Source organism: Sebastes umbrosus, chromosome 13 (assembly GCF_015220745.1).
Source record: "Sebastes umbrosus isolate fSebUmb1 chromosome 13, fSebUmb1.pri, whole genome shotgun sequence".
NCBI classification, from domain to species: Eukaryota; Metazoa; Chordata; class Actinopteri; order Perciformes; family Sebastidae; genus Sebastes; species Sebastes umbrosus.
This window is the reverse complement of record NC_051281.1, coordinates 20438322-20462026: the sequence shown is the minus strand read 5'-3', so window position 1 is coordinate 20462026 and position 23705 is coordinate 20438322. Positions and strand designations below refer to the sequence as shown.

Here is a 23705-nt window from a genome sequence, read left to right as displayed (position 1 = left end):
GAAATATGGATAAAACAAAATGGAGAGAAAAATAAATTAAAAAAATTAAAAATGAAATAAATAAATAAATAAACTTCTTCCTCAGCTGTCATAACTTTTAAACTCACCCCTGCTGCTCTCCCTCTCTCCTCTCGCACCAGTTGCCAAATATCGCGAGAGTACGCAGCCGTTAAATGTTGTCTGAATGAAGCCGTTAGGATCATTACCGTAAAAGTTACCAATGAAGGCCATGATTTTAACACATAGAAGAAGCCATTAAGTGTACTGCATTGACATGTCGAGTTAAAGGGCTTTTTAGTTAGTACGTTGGCCGTGAGGCTCAGCAACTGCTTTTACTGTTTTAACTGTCATCTGTTGCCAGTTGAAGCGGAATCAACGTGATTTGAGGCGTTGCCTGTCGGACTCCGTCAGAGAGCGAACAGCCTATCCTGGAGGACCAACCGTCACACACACACTCGACATGCCTTCTCCTGGTAACTAACGACGGACGGACAGCGGCTGTTAAAACATATAAATATAATGATGGGTCGTATCGGCAGCTAGCTCGCACTATCTCTTAACCAACCATGTTGTCACGGAAGACGGTTGACTCGTGACTGATTGGACGGTAACGGCAGGAAAAGCCAGTAACCACCAGAGAAGACGCACCGAGACACGGAGGATACATCCGACCACTCACCTCTCCAGTCACTTCGGTTACCTAGAGACGTGTTTGTTAACCGTTTGACGCCCCCATATGCCGGCGCCTACGCCCGTCTCAACACCCTGAAGGCGGCAGAGAGAGAAGGAGAAGGAGGCTCCGGGGTCCCCGACACCGACACACTAACAGCCGAGGAGAGAGAGAGAGAGGCACCGCTGAAATGAGATGAGGCTCAGAAATGGAACTGTGGCCACTGCGATTATCTTCTTCACGTCCTTCCTCAGCCTGTCCTGGTACACAGCGTGGCAGAATGGCAAAGGTAAGGTTGAACACCTATGTGTCATCACGGTTACCACACAACAGTTTGTAGGGCCTCGTTAAACACACATCAATCTGACGTGGGCATAGCAGTAATAGAACAGCAGGTGTTACCCCCGACCTCATCCGGGTTTTGTGCAATTTTTTTGGTGCATATTCCCACTGTTGTATGCATTTTCACACTTTGACACAGCATGGTAGGTGATGTAGTCAGTCCCCATCTCCACACTGTTTATTTGTTTATTTGTTTTGCACAATTTAAGACTATACAACATAACAAAACAATAAATCAATAGTATACAGTGCAGGAAGAGGCAAAAAACCCACTGGGCTTATCTGAAGCCTCCACCTAGAAACAAGATTAATATAAAGAAATAATATGACTACAAAATAGTGATAAACAATTAGGACAAGATATATATATATATATATAAAAACAATGTTTTGTTCATCACATTTTCCAACTCTAGCTGCCAGAACTTCTGCTACTGTATGCTGAAAGTTGCACAATAATGATTCAGTGATACATGTTGCCATTCTCCATGGTCATTAAATTATAAATGCAGGTGGTTAGACCCTCTGAAACTGTTGGAAAACAATGAAATGAAAAAATAACCTGACAGGAATGTCTGTTGTCTGCAAATTGAATAGTGATAACAAAACAATTAGGACAAGATATACATATAACATCAATAACAATTCAGTAAATATATAAAAAAAAGACAAGTGTGTGTCCAGCGTCAGTTTAAAGCACCAGGTAAACACAGTTTGCAACACTTCTTGATAATTAGATAAGCAATAAGGTCTTTATTATTAGGGGTGTAAGGAAATATCGAAAAAAAAATTGAGTAATCGCGATATCACTGATAACACAGTTTAAATTTTTATTTAAAGGGACTGTTTGTAAGAATCAGAAATGCTTGTTAACAGCGAAACCTGTGGCCGTTAAGTCAACGAAAGTCAGCGTCAGGCTCGTGCTTACCACACAAATATGACAGTTTGTAGGGCCTTGTTAAACAAACCAGCAGACATCAAGCTGACGTGGGTCCAGCAGCAGTGTATTAGGACAGCAGGTGTTACTGCCGTTCACCTACGACCTCATCCGGTTTCAGTCCAGTAGGTTTGTACAAACATGCAACATGATTGTCGTGGTACAACCTACATTACACATACTATCTAAACTCGTTAGTGTGCATTGCTTTTTAAGTATTTATTCCCACTGTTTGTATGCATTTTCACACTTTGACACAGCATGGCAGATGATGTAGTCAGTCCCCCATCTCCACACTGTTCTGTTTCCATCCAACCTCAGTCGGTTAGGTATGATTTTAGTTTGTCCCCATCAGTTTAAAGCACCAGTTTGCAACACTTCTTGATAATTAGATAAGCAATAAGGTCTTTATTATTAGGTGTGTAAGAAAATATCTAAAATAAATCGAGTATCGCGATATCACTGATAACACAGTTTCGATTTTTATTTAAAGGGACTGTTTGTAAGAATCAGAAATGCTTGTTAACAGCGACACCTGTGGCCGTTAAGTCAACGAAAGTCAGCGTCAGGCTCGCGCTTGTGCTCGCTCTACATAGACATGAACAAGCATCGCTCAAAACAGTGAGGCGACACACGTCAGCTAAAACCACAATACCACTCTATATTTCACCTGCTTGGCAGTAATGTTAGCTGACCAGACGAAGGTCTCTCCATGAATCACTGCTGATCCTAGTGTTGGCTTTTCCTGCTTCAGCCTCCCGACCGCGGCCGGAGGGAGACAGCGGCACCCGGTCGGAGACGATAACATAACTCGCTGCGGAGCCCCGTCACTTCACAAGACACGGGAAACCTCTGCTGGTCTGGAGGAGCTGAAGCAGTTATTTCTGCACAAACGTCCATTGTACATTCACTAGATAGTGTCAGAGCTAAACTAACTCTTCTGCAGTGTGTGGTGTGCGTCCATGCACGTGAGGTGGAGCGAGCTGAGTGAAGGCATGCAGGCAGGCAGAGGAGCAGAGTACAGCCGAGACTCCGGCCCTGGAGACCAAAGCTACGGTCTCCCCCGCGTCCTCCGACCGCGGCCAACACTGTTTTGTAAGACGGGCTTCACTAGGTATAACTGCGTTTTTGGTGCTTCCATGTAGTTTGTGTTGGAGTCTTGTCTGAACAGCGTAGCCACACACGAGCGCGCATATGTGAGCGCGCATGGGACACCGACCCGGGTGATTTATATCTGTAAGAAGTTACAAACAGTCCCTTTTAATAGTTTACATGCAAAGATGAACTCAGTCAATACTTTATTTCATTGGCAAAGAGATGCGCCCTCTCAGTGTACAGTATGTGCCCCCTCAAAATAGTGCTATGATGTTGATGTTAGGGACTGTGATAAATGCAAATGCAGATCCCACTGTTCTGATTGCATAAAAAAGTAAACTTTTATGCATATGGTGGGGTGTTCTTTATACTATGACTGTTTTCCTAAAATTAGTTTAAAAAATCGCAATATATTGCCTTACTTACTATATCGCAATATATTGAATTGTAACCCCTATATCATGATACGTATTGTATCGCCAGATTCTTGCCAATACACAGCCCTAGTATCATGATACAGGGGTTACAATTCAATATATTGCGATACTGTAAGTAAGGCGATATATTGCGATTTTTAAAAAACTAATTTTAGGAAAACAGTCACAGTATAAAGAACACCGCACCATATGCATAAAATCTGAGTAAAAAAGTTAACTTTTTTATGCAATCAGAACAGTGGGATCTGCATTTGCATGTATTACAGTAACATCCAACATCATAGCACTACTTTGAGAGGACACATACACTGAGAGGGCGCATCTCTTTGCAAATGAAACAAAGTATTGACTGAGTTCATCTTTGCATGTTAACTACTGTGTTTTTGAGAATCGATACAGTATCACAAAACATAATATCGTTTCTTACACCCCGACATGATACGTATCGTAACGCCAAATTCTTGCCAATACACAGCCCTATTTATTATGAATATCAATCATATTTTATATGTCCTGTCAAACATCTGAGCTAAGGCTTATTTCACAAGTGTCTGTGTTTCAGTAGGCCCCAGTGCTTACTTGCCAGTGTTAACCCAATCCACGTGGGAGGGTTATGGGCCTTAGTCACTTGTTATCAGCAGAGTGTAAATAATTGCAGCCTTTAGATAAATTCCAAGCCAAGGCTTCATGTTGTGATTACCGTGGAGCTTATCAGCTTGATGAAATATTTTCCTGTAATGGAGTCCAGTGAGTCCTACTACAGCACGCCGGGACTGGTTCATGGCTTGATGAAAAAGTGAAGCAAAGGTTAAGTGACGATACCCCGCCCTCTGCTCTGTGTGCTTCACCTGTTGATACAGCTCAGTATCTGTAGTCAGAACAGGGATATTGAAAGTAGTAAACCCCTTCTGTTCAATTTGTTGTTGCAAGATTCAAACTTCAAAGTACACTTTTATCTGTACCTCACCATTGTCTCTACAGTTGATGATATTGGCATATGGTGAAATGTACAACTTTTGAAGCATTCAAATATTCAGTGGATTCACTGATCATAAAGGAGAAAAATGTGAGAGATTGTGTGCATTTGACCTTAAATTGTAGTAAATATCATGAATTAGAAGAGTGTTTTTGTCTTAATATCCTAAATAGCCTGAATCATCCAGGGTGGTCAATGTGCCATTTTGACAGGAGACATTTTGACTTGTCTTATGGTGCCTTCAGATGAAACCCCGTGAGCTCGTTTTTACAACATGGGAAGTCGTGTACATGATCTGCTTGGCCTTCAATTGGTTAAGTCGTGAGAACACCGCCGCTAAGCAACGGCAATATTAACGTTACTGTCGGCGTCTAGAAGCCACAGAGGCTATTTAGCAAGTGGGAAACATAATGCAGGAAATGCAAAGGCATAATGACAGAGGAAAAAGATGAGGCCGTTGGGAATGTCAACATTATCCTCAGACCTATTATCAAATTTAGAAGAAAAACAATATATGAATAAAATTATAATATATTAACTTATTAATCACTGAAAAATGACCTTCCATTTCTGATGTCAACAAACACGTCACAACTCCTGAACTCGGATCTTTCAGAAACTTTCCACTTACGAGGTTGTGAATACCACAAAAGGGGGGAGTTCATATGGACTCTTCTCATGAACACGGTAAACACTACCCCAATTTTAAAGCACCAATAGTGGGACAATCACAGGTGTCACTAATAAACATTAACGATTGCTCTGTTGTATTCAAGTGTCCCAGTAAGCCGTGACAGTGTGACAGTGAGCCAGCATGCACAATGCCAGGATTCTGAAACTGAAGCAAAAATGGAATTCAGCCACCTTCACTTTTATTATTTACACCTGTGCTTTTTCTACACACATCAAAATGTCTTCAGTGAAAAAGGCCCATGAGCAAAGTAACACTGGAGCTGCTATTTATTTTAAGGCAAATATGCCTGCCTGTCAGGTGACAGAGTGGGCTCAACGCACTGCAGCTTAAGAAAACTCAAGCAAGTAGACAAAACACAAGCAAATGAAGAAAGTTGCTGATGTCCCAGTGTCGGATCGAACTTGGTTACCCAGATTAAAAAAAAAACGTGGATCAACATGTGGGCAAAAAAAAAGTTAATCGAGACCCTCTCTGAAGATCCCTCTTCATTTGTTTGCATGCTGCCTATATGTTGTCACTTAAACAACACATTTTTCCTGTTTGACCACACATGCGCAGCATAAAGAAACATGCTGCAAATACAATAAGGCATCGGGACATACACAACAACATAACTAACAACACAAAAGAAATTCCCTTGGGATGCCAAAACTAGCTTTTTGTAAAGGGTAAAATATAGCAGGCAATATATCCAAACTAAAAGTAAAATGAACTTGCTATTTTTTTTTTAACACAATCAGTGTATTTGACATGCGTTTCTGTATTTTTTTGTGTTGTCTGCAAATGCAGCAAGTTTCTGTGTGCCATGTACGCATTGAGACATGCGAACATGCTCCTTTTGATTTGATTATGTTTTGCTTAAATGCAGCCTACGTGTTGCCTGTGACGTTTTCTTCATTTGTTTACGATTTGTTCCCTTAAGCTGCGGTACACTGAGCAGCATAGTTTTGAAAACAGCAAACCTATTTGTTTATTCAAAAGTTCATTTCAGTTTGGATTACACAATGTATCAAATGGTCATGTTGTAGGGGGTAAACGGGGTGTGAGCAGTAATGAAGATCTCTTATTGGCCTTTTGAAGCTAGGGTATTGATTTATACCATAAACTCTGGGCAGCATTAGTGTTCGTGAAGGCCACTGACACAAATAGCTCTCATTCTTTGCTGAAAAGTGGCATTCTTTGTACACTGGGCTGTATTTGTCTTTCTTTTTGTGTTATTGATCAAATGTAACACTAAGTATCCTAACTAGACACTAAAGACTTTCTTTCAAAGGAGAATGTGATTTACTCAAATGCAAGAAAACAAGCTTGCGACTTATATATTTCAGTAAATTAACCTCAGGGGTACGTACAGCTCTGATTAGTGTGTATATCTTTACCTGCATCAACAACATCACAAGCTTTAATCATGTAGTCTACCTTGTATTGCGCTCGCTCCTTGCCTCTCTGTGTTGTTTCTTGTCTTGACATGAGATGTTTGAATGCAGCTTTTTCTTTTTTAACATATGATGCCCTTTTATGTGCCGTATCATTTCTCCCTGCGGTTATAGATGGCTTCTCCTCTTGATGCTGCCCGGCGTGGGTGTTTAGAGTGCACTTGGCCTCGGGCATCGAGTTGTTCTGAAAATGAAAAATGTTAAAAAACCCGTTCCAGTTAGTCGTACACAGAAAACATATTTGTATTTAGTCTCTTGACTGTGTTGCATGATTCAGTTACTGTAGTTGATAGGACAATTGTTTTTTGGGGGGGGGCAATAGCGGTGGAGAGGTAATCTCGGGCAACGTTTTTATTTTTATATTTATTTTCTTTGCCTAACCCTTTGCTTCCGACAGCCTGTCTTGTTCCTGGTCACTTGACTGCTGTGAATGAGAGCCGTGCCAGTCAGCTGTCCAAACACTCCATGTTGAATGGCTCTCCAGAATGTGTACTTCTCTGTCAGAGTCCGCCTCATCCCCCAGTGAGAGACTGCTCTCTGGTATCTGCCTGGATATGTCTCAAATAGACCTCAACAATATTGTCGTTAATAGATATGAATGATAATGTAAGGGTTTGAGATGAGGGTGGGACAATAGGTCGATGTAGCAATATAGTGCGATAATTCTTTTCATAAGGATAAGAAAAACAAACTTGATAAAGACTACACACAATCTACAAGAACTGCCTCCTGATGATAAAGTAGTGACACACAGCAAACATTCATTAGCCACCTTGTTTGTTGTCAACCTTATGTGAAGAATTTAGCACCATCACCACCTTATGCCGCCACCACAAGTTGCTTTTAAACATTATGTTCCCTGTTTAAATGTATTTTATTTTCTCCTTCAGGCATAGTTAGAGTTATTGCTTTGCTTTTTTTTATTCAGGAAGTCAATCAAGATCTCTTTTACAAGAGAGACTCACACAAAGCAGTCATCACAGACGCGCAGACACTACTAAAATATCAGTATGTAGAACTTAACACAGAGAAGTGAGTGTCTCTGACTTCTGTTTGTTTTGCAGTTCATTACAGCAGTAAGTAAAGGTGGGGGAAAAATATCGACACAGCATAGTATCACCATATTTTGCATGGCAATATTGTATCGCTACACGGACATCAAGTATTGATCTTTTATTATATAAACTATTAACTTCTTAACAATCTGCCGGCCCGCTGGTGGGCCTGGATGCTCTTCTGTCTTTCAGAGGTTGTAGAGGGCTCAATCTTAAAGCTAGAGTGAAGGTATGAAGAATCGATTGGTACCAACTATGTCATGTAAGCTTGTTGGAAAGAACGCTAAGTAAACGCTCCAAATTTACGCAAAATGTTGGCGAGGAAAATCTTGGGTCGTGTCTAGGAGGTAACCCACGAGTCGGGAAACTCTCGGAAGATTGTTGAGGTTAGGCAATGATCTCGAACAGTTATGGTTAGGATTGGTCGTCGGGCAGCGAGTCTCTCAAGAGTTTTTACAAGTTTTTGCTAGATTTTGCAATTTACGAATTACCTTCTAGACACGACCAAAATTCTGGGGATCCCTTGACCTCTCACCTCAAGATATGTGAATGAAAATGCTGCGATGAACAGAGTGAAAATTGTATGATATCAGATAAAAACAGATGTTGACAAACTGCAATAATTTGCAGTTGAAAAAAGGTAATAAATCGTAATATATCGCAATACATCTTGTATGATAGAATGTGTGTGTTATTAGAAATCCGTAAGTGTGGCAGCAAACGCAGAGGCATGGCCTTTTTTACACATCTTATCGCAATACCCAGCATATCGCAAAATGTTTAAAATCACAACAAGATCGTATCGTGACTTAAGTATCATGATAATATTGTCTCGTGGAGCCTCTAGTTATTCCCACCCGTAGTAGTAAGTTTTCTTCCCTAGTTCAGAGTTGGTATGGAGAACTTTTAAAGCAAATCTGAGATCTGGCGTCATGGTATTTGACTTTAACTTCATGTTAAGTGTGGAGGGCAATGGAATAAAAGCACATGTGTTGATGCCTTCCGGATGTAAGTGACGACCATCTGACCTTTTCATATAACTCACAGTGAGTGTGATACATGTCTTGAGTAATGAATCGAATGGCATCCAATGGTTTAAGGGTAGCATGAGAGCATACAGGATATATCCTTAATGTAGTGTAAATAGATTAGTGAGTTGTACCATGTTTTTTCCTGTAATTAAAGGACAAATAAGCTCTCTTCCGATATAATAATCCAATTTAAAGGTTAGATGTTTTTTTGCTATCGCTGTAGTTGTGAGCATTGAATGTATTAATGCTTTCTCTGTGATTTCCAGCCCTGGTTTGAGATGGCTCTGAGGTGCTTATTGTTATAGCAGATTTGCTGAGAGTTACAGTAACGGTTACCACTTCCTTTTTGCAAATGGGACTTCCTCCTACTCCTTGCCTCCCGTTCCCCTTCCTCTGTGTTTTAAAAGGCATGGTTTTCTTCTGTCGTGACTTCATTCCAAACACAATGGGCCCAAAAATAGTACAAGTGATTGCAGTCGAGGGGGCAAATGAGCCGGCAGATAAGGAAGGTGTTAGGCCAGAGATACATGGTGTACTAGTTAGAATGGGAGAGAATATGGCTTGCACACTGTGTTTTCTCATTTGCAGTCTCGGGTTGCGTGTGTGTGTGTATTCATATAGTTTGTGTGCACTGTGAGGTAGGGCAGTCTGCCAGACAAGTCCTAAGTGGCCTGGAAGGAAGAAGAGAGGAGAAAGGCCAGATCTTAAAAAAGAGAGGATGAGAAGATGCCTTAGGTAGATTTATGATGGAGAGAAAGGATGAGAATGCTGACAACGCAGGGAGACCGTGGGATAAGTTATTTTTTCTGTATTTTGAACCCTGCTCGGTCGCACATGCACACACACACGTATCCTCCTCCCTTTATCCCAGACAGCCCTTACTCTGTCCAAACAGGAACAGGCGTCTTCAGCCGTCAGTGAGTTAACAATCATCGTTGTTTCCCTCCTCGTGCTTCTGCTCGCTTCCTGTATCCCACACCGCTATTCATTCATTCATGCATGTCCCTCCTCTTTTTTTTTGGACAGAAATTCCCAGACCGCACACAATTTCTCCTCAGTGTCAGGGAGGAGAGATGGCGATTGTTTGGGCTCCAACTGCTCTCTGTGGATTAATCTGTGGCATAAGCTTGCTGTATACAAGGAGCAGTTTGTACACATTAGTTTGTCTGTGTGGATGTGGTCACGCATACCTCCAAGCATCGTGACAACTGTGCTCAAGGTGATGGCCTTTTCATTTACCCAAAAATAAGGAGTTTACAAGTTAAGGGCCAGATACTGTATATTTCACAGGAATTCATAAATTCTTGGCTGCACGCAGACAGTCCATGCAGACCCTTACTGATGTGAGGAGATGACGAAATGTTCATCACATGAATCCTCGTGGCCACGCAGATGTGGCTTTAGATTTTCGTTTAAGGGCAGATTTCCCCCAGTTTCTTACTGCCGCTAAGGGCTGGGCGATTTGGCCAAAGTCTTCTATAACGATATAGGCCATTTCATATCTCGATAGCGATGTATATCAGGATATAGCAAGTAATTCAATAAATAAATAGTCTATATGAAATAACCACATGGCAAAGCCTATTTTTGTATACTGAATTAAATACATGACAAATGAAAAGTACTGAGTATTTTCTCATTTTAAGAACTTGAGTGCAAAATGAACAGTTTAAGGGAAATTATAGAGAAAAAAGAAATAACTATAGGCCGAGTCTATACCGCGATAGAAACGATATAGGAATATATTTATGATATACATTTTTATATCGTTCTGACGATATATATCGTCCTATTGCCCAACCCTACCACTGCTGCCTAACACATTGCTCTGAAATCATTTCAGATAATCACAGCAGTGTCATTTACTGTTAGTCATACCATATTTGTTTAAGAATGTACCAACTGAAACCGGTTTCCGGTTTCCGGTTTCAGCGGGTACATTTTTAACATAGGTGACAGACAGACTTGAAGAACATGACTCAAGAACGAGACTGTCAGTAAATATCAGTTAAATTGAGATATATTAATTTTTGGTTAATTATGACAGAAAATAGTAAAGGCTCCAAATACCATTTTATATCATCTATGTGTCAGCTATTGTCTTGATTAACTTATAAAATGACAGAATGTAGTGTAGCATGACCATTATCATTTCTCAGAGTCCAAGATGACATTTTCAGATTGTTTTTTTCAAAACTCAAAGATATTCAGTTCAATCATATTGATTAGGAAAATCATCAAATCTTCACATTTGAGAAGCTGGAAACTTTGCTTGAAAAATTTCTGAATGAAAGTAGATGATTATTAAAATAGTAGCGGATTATTTTCTGTTAAATCAACTAATCAGTAATTGTTTCAGCTCTGAAATTAGTTTTTGTAGTGGACTCCCGCTGCATATTGATTGGTGAATGAATGACAACCCTGAAACTGGAGTTTCCAAAAAAAGAGTGATAGCCTGGCTGATAGCAGTCCTACAGGAGCCAAGTGGAGCCAGAAAGTGGAAGTAAGCAGAGTGGGACCACGCGCTCAGCCCAGTGCTGTCTGACAGCATGCTCTCTGCCACAAAGACATGAAGCAGGCTGCAGGAGCTTACCATGACTACAGCACAGTAAAGGAAGAAGAGTGGGTGGGGGTCGATGAGCCCATGGTGAGGAAGCAAAATTAAAAATCTGGATTGGAAAATTGCCAAAAGGGAAAATATTGGTCCGGCTTCATCTGATACTACTTTATTTTTTGACCCCACAACCCTTTCATTAAGGTGAAGTGAAAGGGTTGTGATGCATTGTGAAGGGAAAAAAAGGACAGAATGAGATAAAGGTGTGCATTTTCTCTTTCTGCAAACTACACGGAAGCGTTCAGGGAGTATCACTCGCCCACTCATGGATCGACTTGCACTTCTCCTCAGAAAATACCGCCAAAAATCAATACTACTACTCTGTGTGTGTGCAGCATCATTTATGTGTGTTGGTGTGCTTGTTTTCTTCTTCAGTGTTGCATGATTTAGACCTAGTGAGACTGTTTAACCAAAAATGCTTGTTTTAACAAGTAGCACATTAATCATTTCTGTCCAGCAGATATGAGTGTCACAGTACAGTAAGATCTTTCATAATGACTGTGGTCAAAAGGAAATAACTTCTGAGGTGTAGTTGTATCTGTTTGACTCACGTGAGATTAATGGTGGGGCACCTGTGAACTATTAGATCTCATTTAGGGAGCAAAACCAACATGTTATCACTATTCCTGTTTTTATCCCATTAATCTCAAGTTCATGTTATGCACCATCTGTCCTACTTAAGAGATAACAGCCTGTTTAAATGCTTTGTGTTGCACATAGCAGCTGCAGCGTAGAACCACGTGTCTAGCAGGTGCATCACTTGAGGGGTCTTCATACATGCATAATGCATGCATGTGGACATGTTTTGCATATATAGATGTGCATCTTATTCCTAAAGTATGACTGGCAGATGGGAAATGTAGCTGCATGTCCATAAGAAAAGGCTCAATGACGTAGCATCTTTTTCAGCAACTAAAAAAAGTTTAAGGACTTTTGAATTTGTTAAGGTTGCTGATTTTACAGTCTGATGTGAATAAAAGCAGAATGCTTTTTTAGGTAAATTGTCTTTCTGTCGGTACACGGTGACAGTCTGCTGAGATCGAAAACAGGGGAAAAAAGTGTTTTGATAAATGGGACTTCTGGTAAAGTGCCCGATAGGATGGACTAAAAGGAGGAAGGACAAAGAGTTTGAACTCAGGATGCTAATTTTGGCACCTAATAACTGCATTTTTGAAATGGAAAATAAAAGTGCATTTTGCTATATATATATATATATGTATATATATATATATACATACACAGAGAAAATAGTAACATGATATATATTTCCAAGAAAACCGAATTCTCTATAGAAGTTGGATTCCTCAGATGGCCACTTTAACCAGCCTGTGGTATATGGTGGTAACAGTTTGGACTGGAAGATCACATGACATGCCTCACTAGCTCTTTTCTTTGCTATGCTTTGACTGTTTTATCCAATTCTTGCCACGTTTTGTGGCACTGAGGTCTAGAAACTTGACAGGCCGAATTCATAGTTTAAAGGAATAGTGCAATATTTTTGTTAGAGAGCTTATTAGCTTTCTTGCAGAGAGCTGAATGACAAAATTCTCTCTCATGTCTGTAAAATAAATAGGAAGCTAGGTTAGCTCACTTGGCTTAACCGGTATACTGTAAACAGAGGAGGGAAACAGCTAGCCTGGCTCTGTCCAAATGTAACAAAATCCACCAAACCAATCTCTAAAGCTCACTTACTAACACGTTGTATCTTGTTTGTTTTTATCCATACAAAAAGTAAAGTGTAAAAACGACAAATCGCCATTTTACGCACCACACGCTCAATATGTGTACTCTCTTTCAACATACTTTTGTGTGAATAAACAATAGTATGTATGTTTTCAGACGCACTGAGCAGTAAATTACGTCATCACTTCTTGAGAGCCTCCTTGCTGGTTGGTGTGTAAACTAATTTAAAAAAATATATTACACATAGCAAAGTGAAATCTTAGACTTACAGTTAAATTGAAGCATTATTGATATCACAAAGCTGTCCGTCAGCATCTGTTATGAATGTTGTCGTCACAACCGCATTGCGTTGTGGGATGCATTGTGATTTATGCTGCTGTAGTGTCCAGTGTTGCATACTGTGATATTTCACCGGAAATAGTATGCAATTCATGTACTTTTGGCTTCATACTGAGATGTCGGACACACTAAAAAATCGCACTGTCACAACCTGTCTTTCCAGAAACAATGTATGACAGTTACTAAGGATAGTCGTGCTCAGATCCTTTCATAATAACCACAATGAGACAGTTTTCAAGGGAACGGTTGCTTCTGTAGAAATTGTTACCAGTGAAAACTGTTGACTGATAGGTCTGTGAGTCATCCTGAGTGACTGACATTTTCCTGTAAAGGCATGTTGTAGAATTCTTTGTTATTTTTCAGTGAGCAGTGTGCACCACAAACAAAATTTCCATTTATTCCCATTGTGTTGGGTTTACGGCTGACCCAAATGCTTAGAAGCTGCGACCGATGTCATGATATTCAACCTCCGAATTCGTATTTGAATGCTTCGTTTTTTTGTTTATATTTACGTATGTAATAATAACGTATAAATCCCCAAATAGCCCATGAAATAAGGAATAATCCCACAACATTATTCATTATTCATATTCAACATTCATTATTGTTGGTTGTTCTCAGACGGATTTGACGCTGTTTGACGGACGCTGTCTGTTGTGTGTAGAGGTGTGTGTGTGTGTGTGTGTGTGTGTGTGTGTGTGTGTGTACAGTAGTGCGGCAGAGGCACTGTCCCGGGCAATGAAACGGGGGAAATGGAGACAGACAGACAGACAGAAGAACATGTCAGCCTGCTGTGCCAATAAATGGTTTTCGGGACAGCCCTAGTTGTGATGGCAATAGAAATCTCAAAGAGGGATGTTTAAAGCCCCCTGAGGCATATTTGTGATTTGTGATATTGGGTTTTATAGATAAAATTGACTTGACTTGACTTGATATCTTCAAACCTCAGCAGATAAAAACCAAATCCATGGCTCTAGAGTGGAATTTCTTTTGTAGTTTTTATTTTATTTTTAATTTTTATATTTTTTTATATTTTTTTGTATTTTATTTGTAATTTGGGTTGACTGACCCTTTCTAAAAAGTTTCCTCTGAACAGCTGTTGTTGAATCATCTGTAGTTCTAGTAAAAGGTTGCTGAGCTTGTATTACAAAGAGAATGAATCATCTCTTTATGTCAGAAGAGGTATTTGACTGAGGGATTTTCCATTTTTTTGTTGTGCTTATATACTATCTACATCTTAAAGTAATTAGGAACAAACACCACCTAAACATACAGTATAAGACAGGTTTGATTTTCATCTATAAACTAAATGTTTTGAATACAGTAGACCAGGAATCAGCAAACTAAGTAGAAAAACTGTAAAAGAGCAGTTTTTCAGCACTGCTCATTGGCCAGCATATACTGTATGTACATGTTTCCTGGTTATTTGTTCAGACATTGTTTGTGATTGATTGTTACATTGGGCATTTCAAACTGAAAATGAGCTGGAAAAGTCAAACTTTGCTTTAATGACAACATCTGAATAGTATGTGCCGCAACTCTCTCACTCATGCACACATTAACTGCACAAGTCCCTCATCAGCACTCATGAACCCGCAGTCAGCAGCATGCATCAGCAAAGGAGAGCGAGGTCAAGGACAAGATCACTGTGAGGGCTTTTGATGAGCTAACGGATTGACTGATAAAACTCCTAACACCCTGGTGAGTTCAGGGTTGGATCTCTGTAAAGTATTTCTCAGCACTATCATCCTTGGTCTCCTTGGTCTTGTGACGTTCAGAAGATGGTAGTTTGAAGATCTATGGAGCCAAGCTTGCGCTGTCTGTCAGCTCTCTCTCTCTGGCATCAAGTTTTCAGATACTAAACGCTACTATTGAGGTCAAAGTGAGTGAGCACAGTGCCAAAACAAGTACAACAACAAGGATGTTGTGACTATGAATCAATAAGTGCATTTGTTTACAAAGGAGAGCTTTGAGTACATGTTTAATGTAACTCATCTGATTTTGGATCCCACACATTTATGATAGAACCTATGGTCCGTTCAGGAACACTTATACATATGTTGTTCTTAACACCTATGTTCCTCTTTCCTGAGAAACAACATTCTTCAGATGTGTTTTTATGTTTTAAGCTTCTTGCAATGTCTTAAAGGAGTCTGCCACCGCTCCAAATTAAGGATGTCCCGTTGTCCCGGAGACAATAAAAATAGCACCTGGGACACAAAGATACAGTGTCTGGGACAATTCTGTAGAGAGTAGAGAAAATGAAATTAAATGCGTCATGGAATATATATAATTTTGATTGTTAGGTGTTCACATATGAAAAATGTGAGGTGGTGCCCCCCTGGCACGAGCTTGTTACACGCATGCACTCACACAAAATCAATCATAGAGAGAGACCCACGCGATGGCACGAAAAACCTCGCGGTCATCAAAATGCTGAGGTGGCTGAACAACACCAACAGCACCAGCAAAGTAAGGAAGCCCTCTGAAGAAAGCCACAGCCCGCCAGAGATTTGAGCACCTATTTCAATACAGTAGCAGCAAATGTTACTGTGTGTGTGTGTGTGTTGCTTGTAAGTAGTAAAGTAATTATGTCCATTACTGTAGGTAATGCAAAGTTTACCAACAGGTAAAGGCACGGTCACACAAATTTCAACATGTACTTCCACATTCAGTCTCACAATTCAAATTCAGTTATGACAGGTTTGCTGAGCATAAAGCAAACTGATATATGCAAACTTCCTGTACAGCTCCGGGGTTCACCGCGGGCTGTGTCTAACTTGCAAACTTTCAAAGTTTGCTCAGCAAACTTATTGTTGCTGCCATCACACAGGTTAGACCAGCCTGATCTCACAGAAATACATGAAATGAGCACGACCTCTTGACAGCGCATGACATGGTGGCGGCACAGAAACAATGCCGATGGAAAGTCAATTAGGATCCTTTGTCATAGTGGACACATGAATTCCAAGGTTCAACAGAAATATGTTTTAATCAAAGTCTGCGTAGGGAGGAGGTTGGGTGGATGGATGGATGGATGGATGGATGGATGGATGGATGGGTCAAGCATGGGACTTTCACCCAAGAGACGGATGTTTGTGTCCCTTGTGAAACCAAATGTCAGCGTTGACTTATTTTAAATTCCGTATGCACTCTAAGTTAAGTTACGCAATAAACGTACGTAAGACAATCCATGATCTTTTCATTACTAAACTTGCATTTAGTAATGATTTTTTTTTTTTTTTTTTTTACTGAATGGCAAATTAAAGTACACTAATCAGCTCATTTAATCAATTAGAGCATCCCTACCCCAAACTGAACTTTTTGGTAGATGGGAATTAACACATAAACTTCAAATTTGCCCAAAGAAAGACTTTACAAGGAATAGTATAACTCCCTTTTGGCTAGAAATGTGAGTGTGTGTATGTGTGTGTGCTTGTCCGTGAGTGAGTGTGAGGCCTTGAGTCTGTTCATTTTAAAGGCTAGTTGTTTGAACTCCCATTATAAATCCGACTCCCCATTCCTCCCACGTATCTCATTAATAAATCAAATGAACAGAGCAAAGGAATCAAGGATGACACGTCAAGGCAAAATATCACAGCAGAGTAGGGACAAACGGGTACAGAGAAAAAAATAAAAGAGCATGCCTGCCAGGGTGGATGTGCCGATAGTGTTGAAAGTTGGACACATATATGATGCTGAAAAACATTGAAATGTGAAGTATGAAATTAGGAGGAAGGGATAAGATGATGTTTAGAAAAGAGGTTGAATGCAAACAGAAGGAGAGGAGAGGTTGTTATGCTCAGAGGTAAAGCATAGCCACTTAGCCCTTCCCCCACAACTTCTAGAGAGCAGAGAGGAATAATGAGATTGTATAGATGTACTCCAGACCTCAGGTAATTGTTTAATGCATTCTGTGTACCCATTCAGTCATCTAGTGGCTCTATACCAGCAGAGTAGCTTCCCCATTCACCATATCACTTAATGAATTCATTTTTATGTTGATACCACTTGATTTGTAAAAGAAATTAAAACAAATAAATAGTTCTGTGGGTTTTTTTTTTTCTTATGTGAAGTCAAGGTTAACTTTTATTTTGCGGTAATAAAAGCATATCAAGAGTGACATTACACCATTTAATCAAGTGACCTTGATGTTAACTGAAATGTCAAGAGCCTGGCGTAAACACTGCCCAGCATACTTGACGTTAACACACTGCTCAGGTAATGGGAGAGGCCATAGAAATAGAATGAGAGTAGAACAGACATTCCCATTCAACAGGATGGTTAGAGCGGTGGCCATTTTTATGTGTTCTGTTGGCATTGCAACCGCTGTAGCGGGCCAACTTCTGTATAAACCGACTTGCTGCAAGTCCAGGAGTAACTCCGATTCACTCATGCCGGCATGATGTGTAATACAACAGCGCCGGCATCTAGTGTGTGTGTGTGTGTGTGTGGATTCGGCTCTGTGACTACCTCCACTGCCGACTCAGTGGCGAAACAACAATGTGTGACGCTTTACTTCCCCACTGACGTGTGTTGTCACCATAACAACAGTCGTCATTTTCTTTTGAACTACTCCAATTACCACAGCAAACAATTCAACGTCCGTTCTGTTGTGGTTCTAATTCTATGGCAGACGCACAAAGAATGTGATATCACTCAATATGCTTTAGGCAAAACGCCTACAGACTTTCACCACCTAATACATCTGTGCAGGAGTTGCATGTAGCTGAATAGAAACCTTGCCTACTTCTTGTTTCTGTTCCTGCGGTGCTCTATGTGAGTTTGCACAGTGGGATTACAGGTGTGGTTTCATCTCAACAGGCCTGGAGTCCTACAATCAAAAGGACTGATGTGAAGATGAAAGTCTGTTTTTAGTTTTGAAGCTGCCCTTTTCATAAGGTTTACGCCAAATGACAGCATCTGTCCGTGTGTCTTAGAGATCAACATTTAGGAGGAACAACACGGTTCTGTGCGAAAGAGGAGCCGGGGCAGAGTGGATGGACAATAGCTCAGTCAGAGAGAGAGTGATGGAGAGGGGGAGATAAAGGGAGTCTGGGTTTTGTTGTAGTGAAGGGCTCTCCGAAAGGGCACAATAAATCAACCCGCAGAGGAAGATCAGAGACTGGCCAAACCCATAACCCCACCTAACTCACACACAGATACACACCTGAGATGTTCTTTGTACTCTCTCCCCGTATCCTCATGAACTTTGGAACAAAATCAAGTCTGTACTGCTATGAGACTTTTTTTGTAGGCGTGTCAATGACTATAAAAAACAATAAACACTTATATTAACATAATAAAACTTTATTTATATAGTGCTTTTCAAAAGGTTACAAAGTATAGCAACACCAAAGGTGACCAATAAAATGGTCAGATAAACATCATAACTAGAAATAGTAAATTAGAAAAGAAACCCAACACAAAAACTTCAACAAGTAAAGTAAGATAAGCAACCAGGCTGACTCACTGTACTGTATCCAGCCACAAATTTTAATGCATCTATTATCTTGGCCCACCAACTGACCAGAGCTACTATCTTTTTCATAGAATTTCACACCCTCTACTTTGGAACTACACTACTACACCAACCGCTAAACTTCTATTTCCTGATAAGAGCCCAACAAAGGAAGGTCACATGATCGCAGTAAACTGCCTGTAACCTCAACAGTCATTTCCATTTTAAAAAAAATAACCAAAACACATAGCTGGTATTGCCAATAAATAGCTGCTCCTGAGTGCTGTATTATTGTTGTTGACGACATCATCATATGGTACTGCAGTAGTTCAGAGTTTTGAAAAGCACGTCTGGGACGAGTGCTGTAAATCCCTGTACAATCTTAGACATTCTGCTCAGGAAATTGAAAACGTGTCTCTCTCCCCTCCTCCCTCAGCAGCAGCTTGTCTTGAAGTACTGGACAGATCCAATGCACTTCTAGTTCAAAGTGCTCCAGTATACCTGATCAGAAAAGGTCAGATTAGGACTGCCTTTACTGGCAGCCCCCAGGTATGGATTTTTGTGAAAAAGAGTGCTCAGGCAATATTACTAATAAAAAAATTAAAAAAACTATTTCCCCACTTAAAGCGATTTCGCTTTTGGTGTGGATCCAAATCCAGGAATTTTTGAAAAATGTCATTACCATTGTGAAATAGGACATGTTTGAACCAGTGGGCAACCTCCAGGTCTGAAAAGTGAAGCCAGTGCGGAAGTGCCTTGAACTTGCATTCTTTCTAATAGCCAGCAGGGGGCGATTCCTCTGATTGCCAAAAGAAGTCTGCTTGTATAGAAGTCTATGAGAAAATGACCCTACTTCTCACTCCAATGGGTGACGTCACAGTGATAACGTCCACTTATTATATACAGTCTATGGTTTGAACACATCTTCTTACGAACTAACTACTATACTTATTTGAATGAAAACAACCTGGTACACGTAAAGCATGAATGTTTATCATAACCAGTATTTTGATATAGAGCCAAATTCAGTACACAAATTAAAATTTTGTCAAAGTTTTCTTTTATTAAAATAACTAATTTAGTGCTCTGTGCAGCCATGGCAGAAGTGAGCTCTCTGGGTGATTTCTGGCTTTGTTGCTTTGTATTCTACTGTATTGTGTTGCTGATACTTAGTCATCTTTTGATGTTGTATAGTTTGACTGATACATTCTGGTTTAGCTCATGAAAGTGGCACCATAGTGAAATGTAAGCTGCAATTGATTGCTTGGGTGAGGCAGTGTATTACAAACATCATCAGATACATTATGTTACAGCCACATTTACCTAATCCCAACCACACCATAGACTTACTGTCTCGCACTCTTCCAAGTGTTAGATTGGAAGTGTTGGATCTGCCTAGTCTGTCTAGATGTTTTTACTTGGTGGCTGAACCCGCCCCTTGAAGCTAAAAGTGCTCTTTTTATCAGACCAATGTTTAATTTTCAATTTCTCTAACTTTATGTAGCGCCTGCTAATGCACCCTACTATGTTTTTTTTTTTTTTTTTATAGAGAAGCTGGTAGCATACCAGCGGGAGTTCCATGCCTTGAAAGAGCGCCTTCGTGTGGCCGAGCACAGGACGCTGCAGCGCTCGTCTGAGCTCAACAACATTCTCGAGCAGTTCAGACGCGCCATCGCCGAGACTAACGGCAGCAAAGATGCTCTCACAAACTTCTCAGGTAACTGAAAAACACATACAAAGACTCCAACTGGGCTTTTACACTGTTAGGGAAACATTACAGTTTTTCAGTCATTTGTGCGCCACAGATGTCGTGGCATAGCATCGCTACCCCTCTTGCACTGGCCCTTCATTACCTGTTGCATAGGTTAAAACAAGCAGTTTTCCTAGAGGTAACAAATGCAATTTTTTTGTTTTTACCTGCTTTTAGATATCTAGACATTGTAACACAGTGTTATGAAGAAGACTAGATCTTATTAGAGCAAAGAAAAATGCTCAGGGGAAGTACCTTTTTCTAAGAGCAAGCTCATTTCTAATGAAAATGAAATGATCACAAGACCATTTCACTGCTTGGCTCGGCACATAATTCAAATAAAAAAATGTTAAAGTCTAGTTTGCAATTTTGTTTTTAAGCTTATGTTGCACATTGTCTGCCAATTTTAAAATGAAAAAGTCCATTTCATATTCAGTTTCATCATCATAATGGCAGCGTTATGCTTCCAAAAACTGAAAATTATCTGTCAATTTAGTTTTATTTGAGTTTCTATTATGACAGTTATTATGCATTTTCAAACATTTTTAGATTTAGATTTTCCTCATACATCATGCATACACAAATGGAAAATAAAAGCTCAATTAGATTATATGATTTTGTCTTCTTATTGGCTGCAGTGGACGAGTAGAAAACATCAAGAGCCCTGCATAAGGGAAATACAGTATGAACTTGTACACCATGCAGTATGGCATAAGTCACAAGCATAGACGGGGTCCTGCCTCCATTGAGTATTTATATACCCCTAAACAAGTCAGATTTTCTGCTGTGTATACTTTATTGTTTTACTAGTTATAGCATCGCTGCCCTACCAGAGCACATTAACAGGTGGTGCTTTAATAGTCAGCATAATTTCACTCCTGTCATCATTTATTGAAAGTGAGAAGAGGACTCCACTAAACTTGTTTCTCCGTGTGCCTGATTTCAGACGAGACACAGAAACTACTGAAGGAGCTCGCGAATAGGAAACCTCTCCAGGTGCCAAATATCTACCACCACCTGCCTCACCTACTCAACAATGAGGGCAGCCTGCACCCCGCCGTGCAGGTTGGTCTCGGCCGCACAGGAGGTGAGAAGCGTATACGCACACAGCAAATTCAGTACCACAGTAACTTCCCTGATTAATGAGGCCTTTTCTCCAGAATATGCATGCTACACAAACACAGTAAAGCCTCCAGAGATCCTCATTACACCAGGGAGAGACTCAAGTCTCAACAAGTTTTTCAGTTGGACTTGTTCACAACACGTATCCACTGTGAACTGAGCTTTTTCTACAGGATCATTTTGAAGAAGATTTACACAAGATAATTACAGTGAATGTACAGTGTAACTCCCTGTTTACTTTACAAGTCATATATCCTACCTCTTAGCTTGTTCAAACAGGGATGTCCTTTTTGCTTTCACATCTCTGTCCTACTTTATATTTATGACATGTACCTTGCGCTTTGTGTTCAAATGCTTCTCTGTTCTCTCTTTTATTGAACCTGAGAGGTGCACTGTGACGTTTTGAAAAATGCTTTACAAAGAAAGTGTGGGAAACACTCCGTCTCTAGGTAGTTTTCTTCAGTGAACATGTTGCTGCTGTCTGTCATTAGCCTCTTTCATGTGGATCATGTCTCTCTTTTTTTCACTCTTTTCTATTAACTCCTATTTTCAGCAACCCCATTTTTCTATTTTTAAATGTTTCTTCCTTTCACCCCTCAAATAGCAACATTCAGCATGTGACCACCTCTGCTATATCAGGTTCTCTCTAAGAGGATTAGTTATCTGGCGTTTTGCGATAGGTGGAGTGAATTCGGGGTGCGAGTTTAGGGGCCGAACAGCTCAAGTAGTGTTTCCACATTCCTAATGACAATGACCTCGGGGAAGAACAGAGGCCCCACAGACAAATTAGAGGAAAGGAAGGAGGGACAAGTCGGCTCCCTGGCCCGTAGCCTGTTTGATCAATGAGTGCAAGATATTCCCACAGGAAACAAGGAAAAATGCAAGGCCTGTCATTGCCATCTCTTAGCCACTGCCAGTCTGTCTGGTTTTATGACAGGTGGGCAGGTATTTGTTACCTTTTAAAAGACTCTTTTTGGCTAAGTCTAGAGAATGTCTAGCCACTGATAATGCAGAGTTTTTTTGCTGCCTACTATTTTGTTCTCACCAGCTTCCCACTCTATCAATTGTGCTCACTGGAATGGGAAGAAGCAGTACCTCCAGCACACTACTGCCTCACAGAAGTTTTGCCCCTCCACGACCCATGTGCCTTTAGCCTCCCCTTTTTTCCTCCCTCATTATTTCTTTTTAGTCTTTCATTTTTTACTCCCCCCATCCCTTGTTTCTCTGCTGGTCTAAGCATATCTGACATTGGGATATTTATAGCCGTGCAATTTAGGACGTCATCAGCTCACTTATAATTGAACAAAGATTATGTGAAGAAACAGTTCAGAGAACCTCTGGGACTGAAATGGTTGGAGTCGGGCCTGACTGGAGCCCCTTTTAGGCAGAAACCAACAAAAGGGCATTATTGGAAATGCAGCCTTGCTCGTTCCAAACACACATATGGCCTTTTAGCAAGCCTCCAGCTTGCCAACTTGTGCCCTTTCACACACAGTCAGTACTTATGTTGTTGCCAAGCACCACCGACATTTGTTTAAACTGACCAGCTATTAAACATGTCACAAGCTACAGTCGATCTCTTTTCCACCCCAATTTGGAATTCCTTGTGCTGCAGTCACTGTTGACTCCTCTGTTGTCCTGAGGAGGATGTAGACCGTCACGTGTCTAAACCTCACTGGGCCTAAAACACATGAAGTTTCACTCAGCAGCGGCTCTATTCCGAGCTCCCTCCGGATGTCTGAGGCTCTAATGCTGAGCCCAGCCACCCTACGAAAGAAAACTCATTTTGGCCGCTTGTATACGCGATCGCATTCTTTCGGTCACTATCCAAAGCTCAAGATCATAGGTGAGGGTTAGAATGCAGATGGACTGGTAAATGAAGAACATTGCCTTCCGGGCTCAGCTCCCTTTTCACCACGCTATATTCACCTTTACCACAACGACCAACCGCCACATCCAACACGTACAAGTGCTGAACAACAACAACAATGGTGGAGAAATTAAAACACAGACTGGCGGGTTCGTCCTCTCTCCCTGCGTGATTCAACTTTCCCTTCATCCAG

General features: G+C 40.5%; 1 protein-coding gene across 1 annotated transcript in view; it reads left to right on the top strand.

Annotated features, from left to right (window-relative positions):
- Positions 1-172: 172 nt before the first annotated feature.
- Positions 173-23705, top strand: part of mgat4a (alpha-1,3-mannosyl-glycoprotein 4-beta-N-acetylglucosaminyltransferase A) — a 41039-nt gene continuing 17506 nt past the window's right edge. Inside the window, exons 1-3 of the mRNA XM_037788888.1 lie at positions 173-959; positions 20320-20487; positions 21467-21607. Coding sequence (XP_037644816.1) covers positions 866-959; positions 20320-20487; positions 21467-21607 — 403 coding nt within the window. The 5' untranslated portion in view covers positions 173-865. The remainder of the gene's footprint in view (positions 960-20319; positions 20488-21466; positions 21608-23705) is intronic.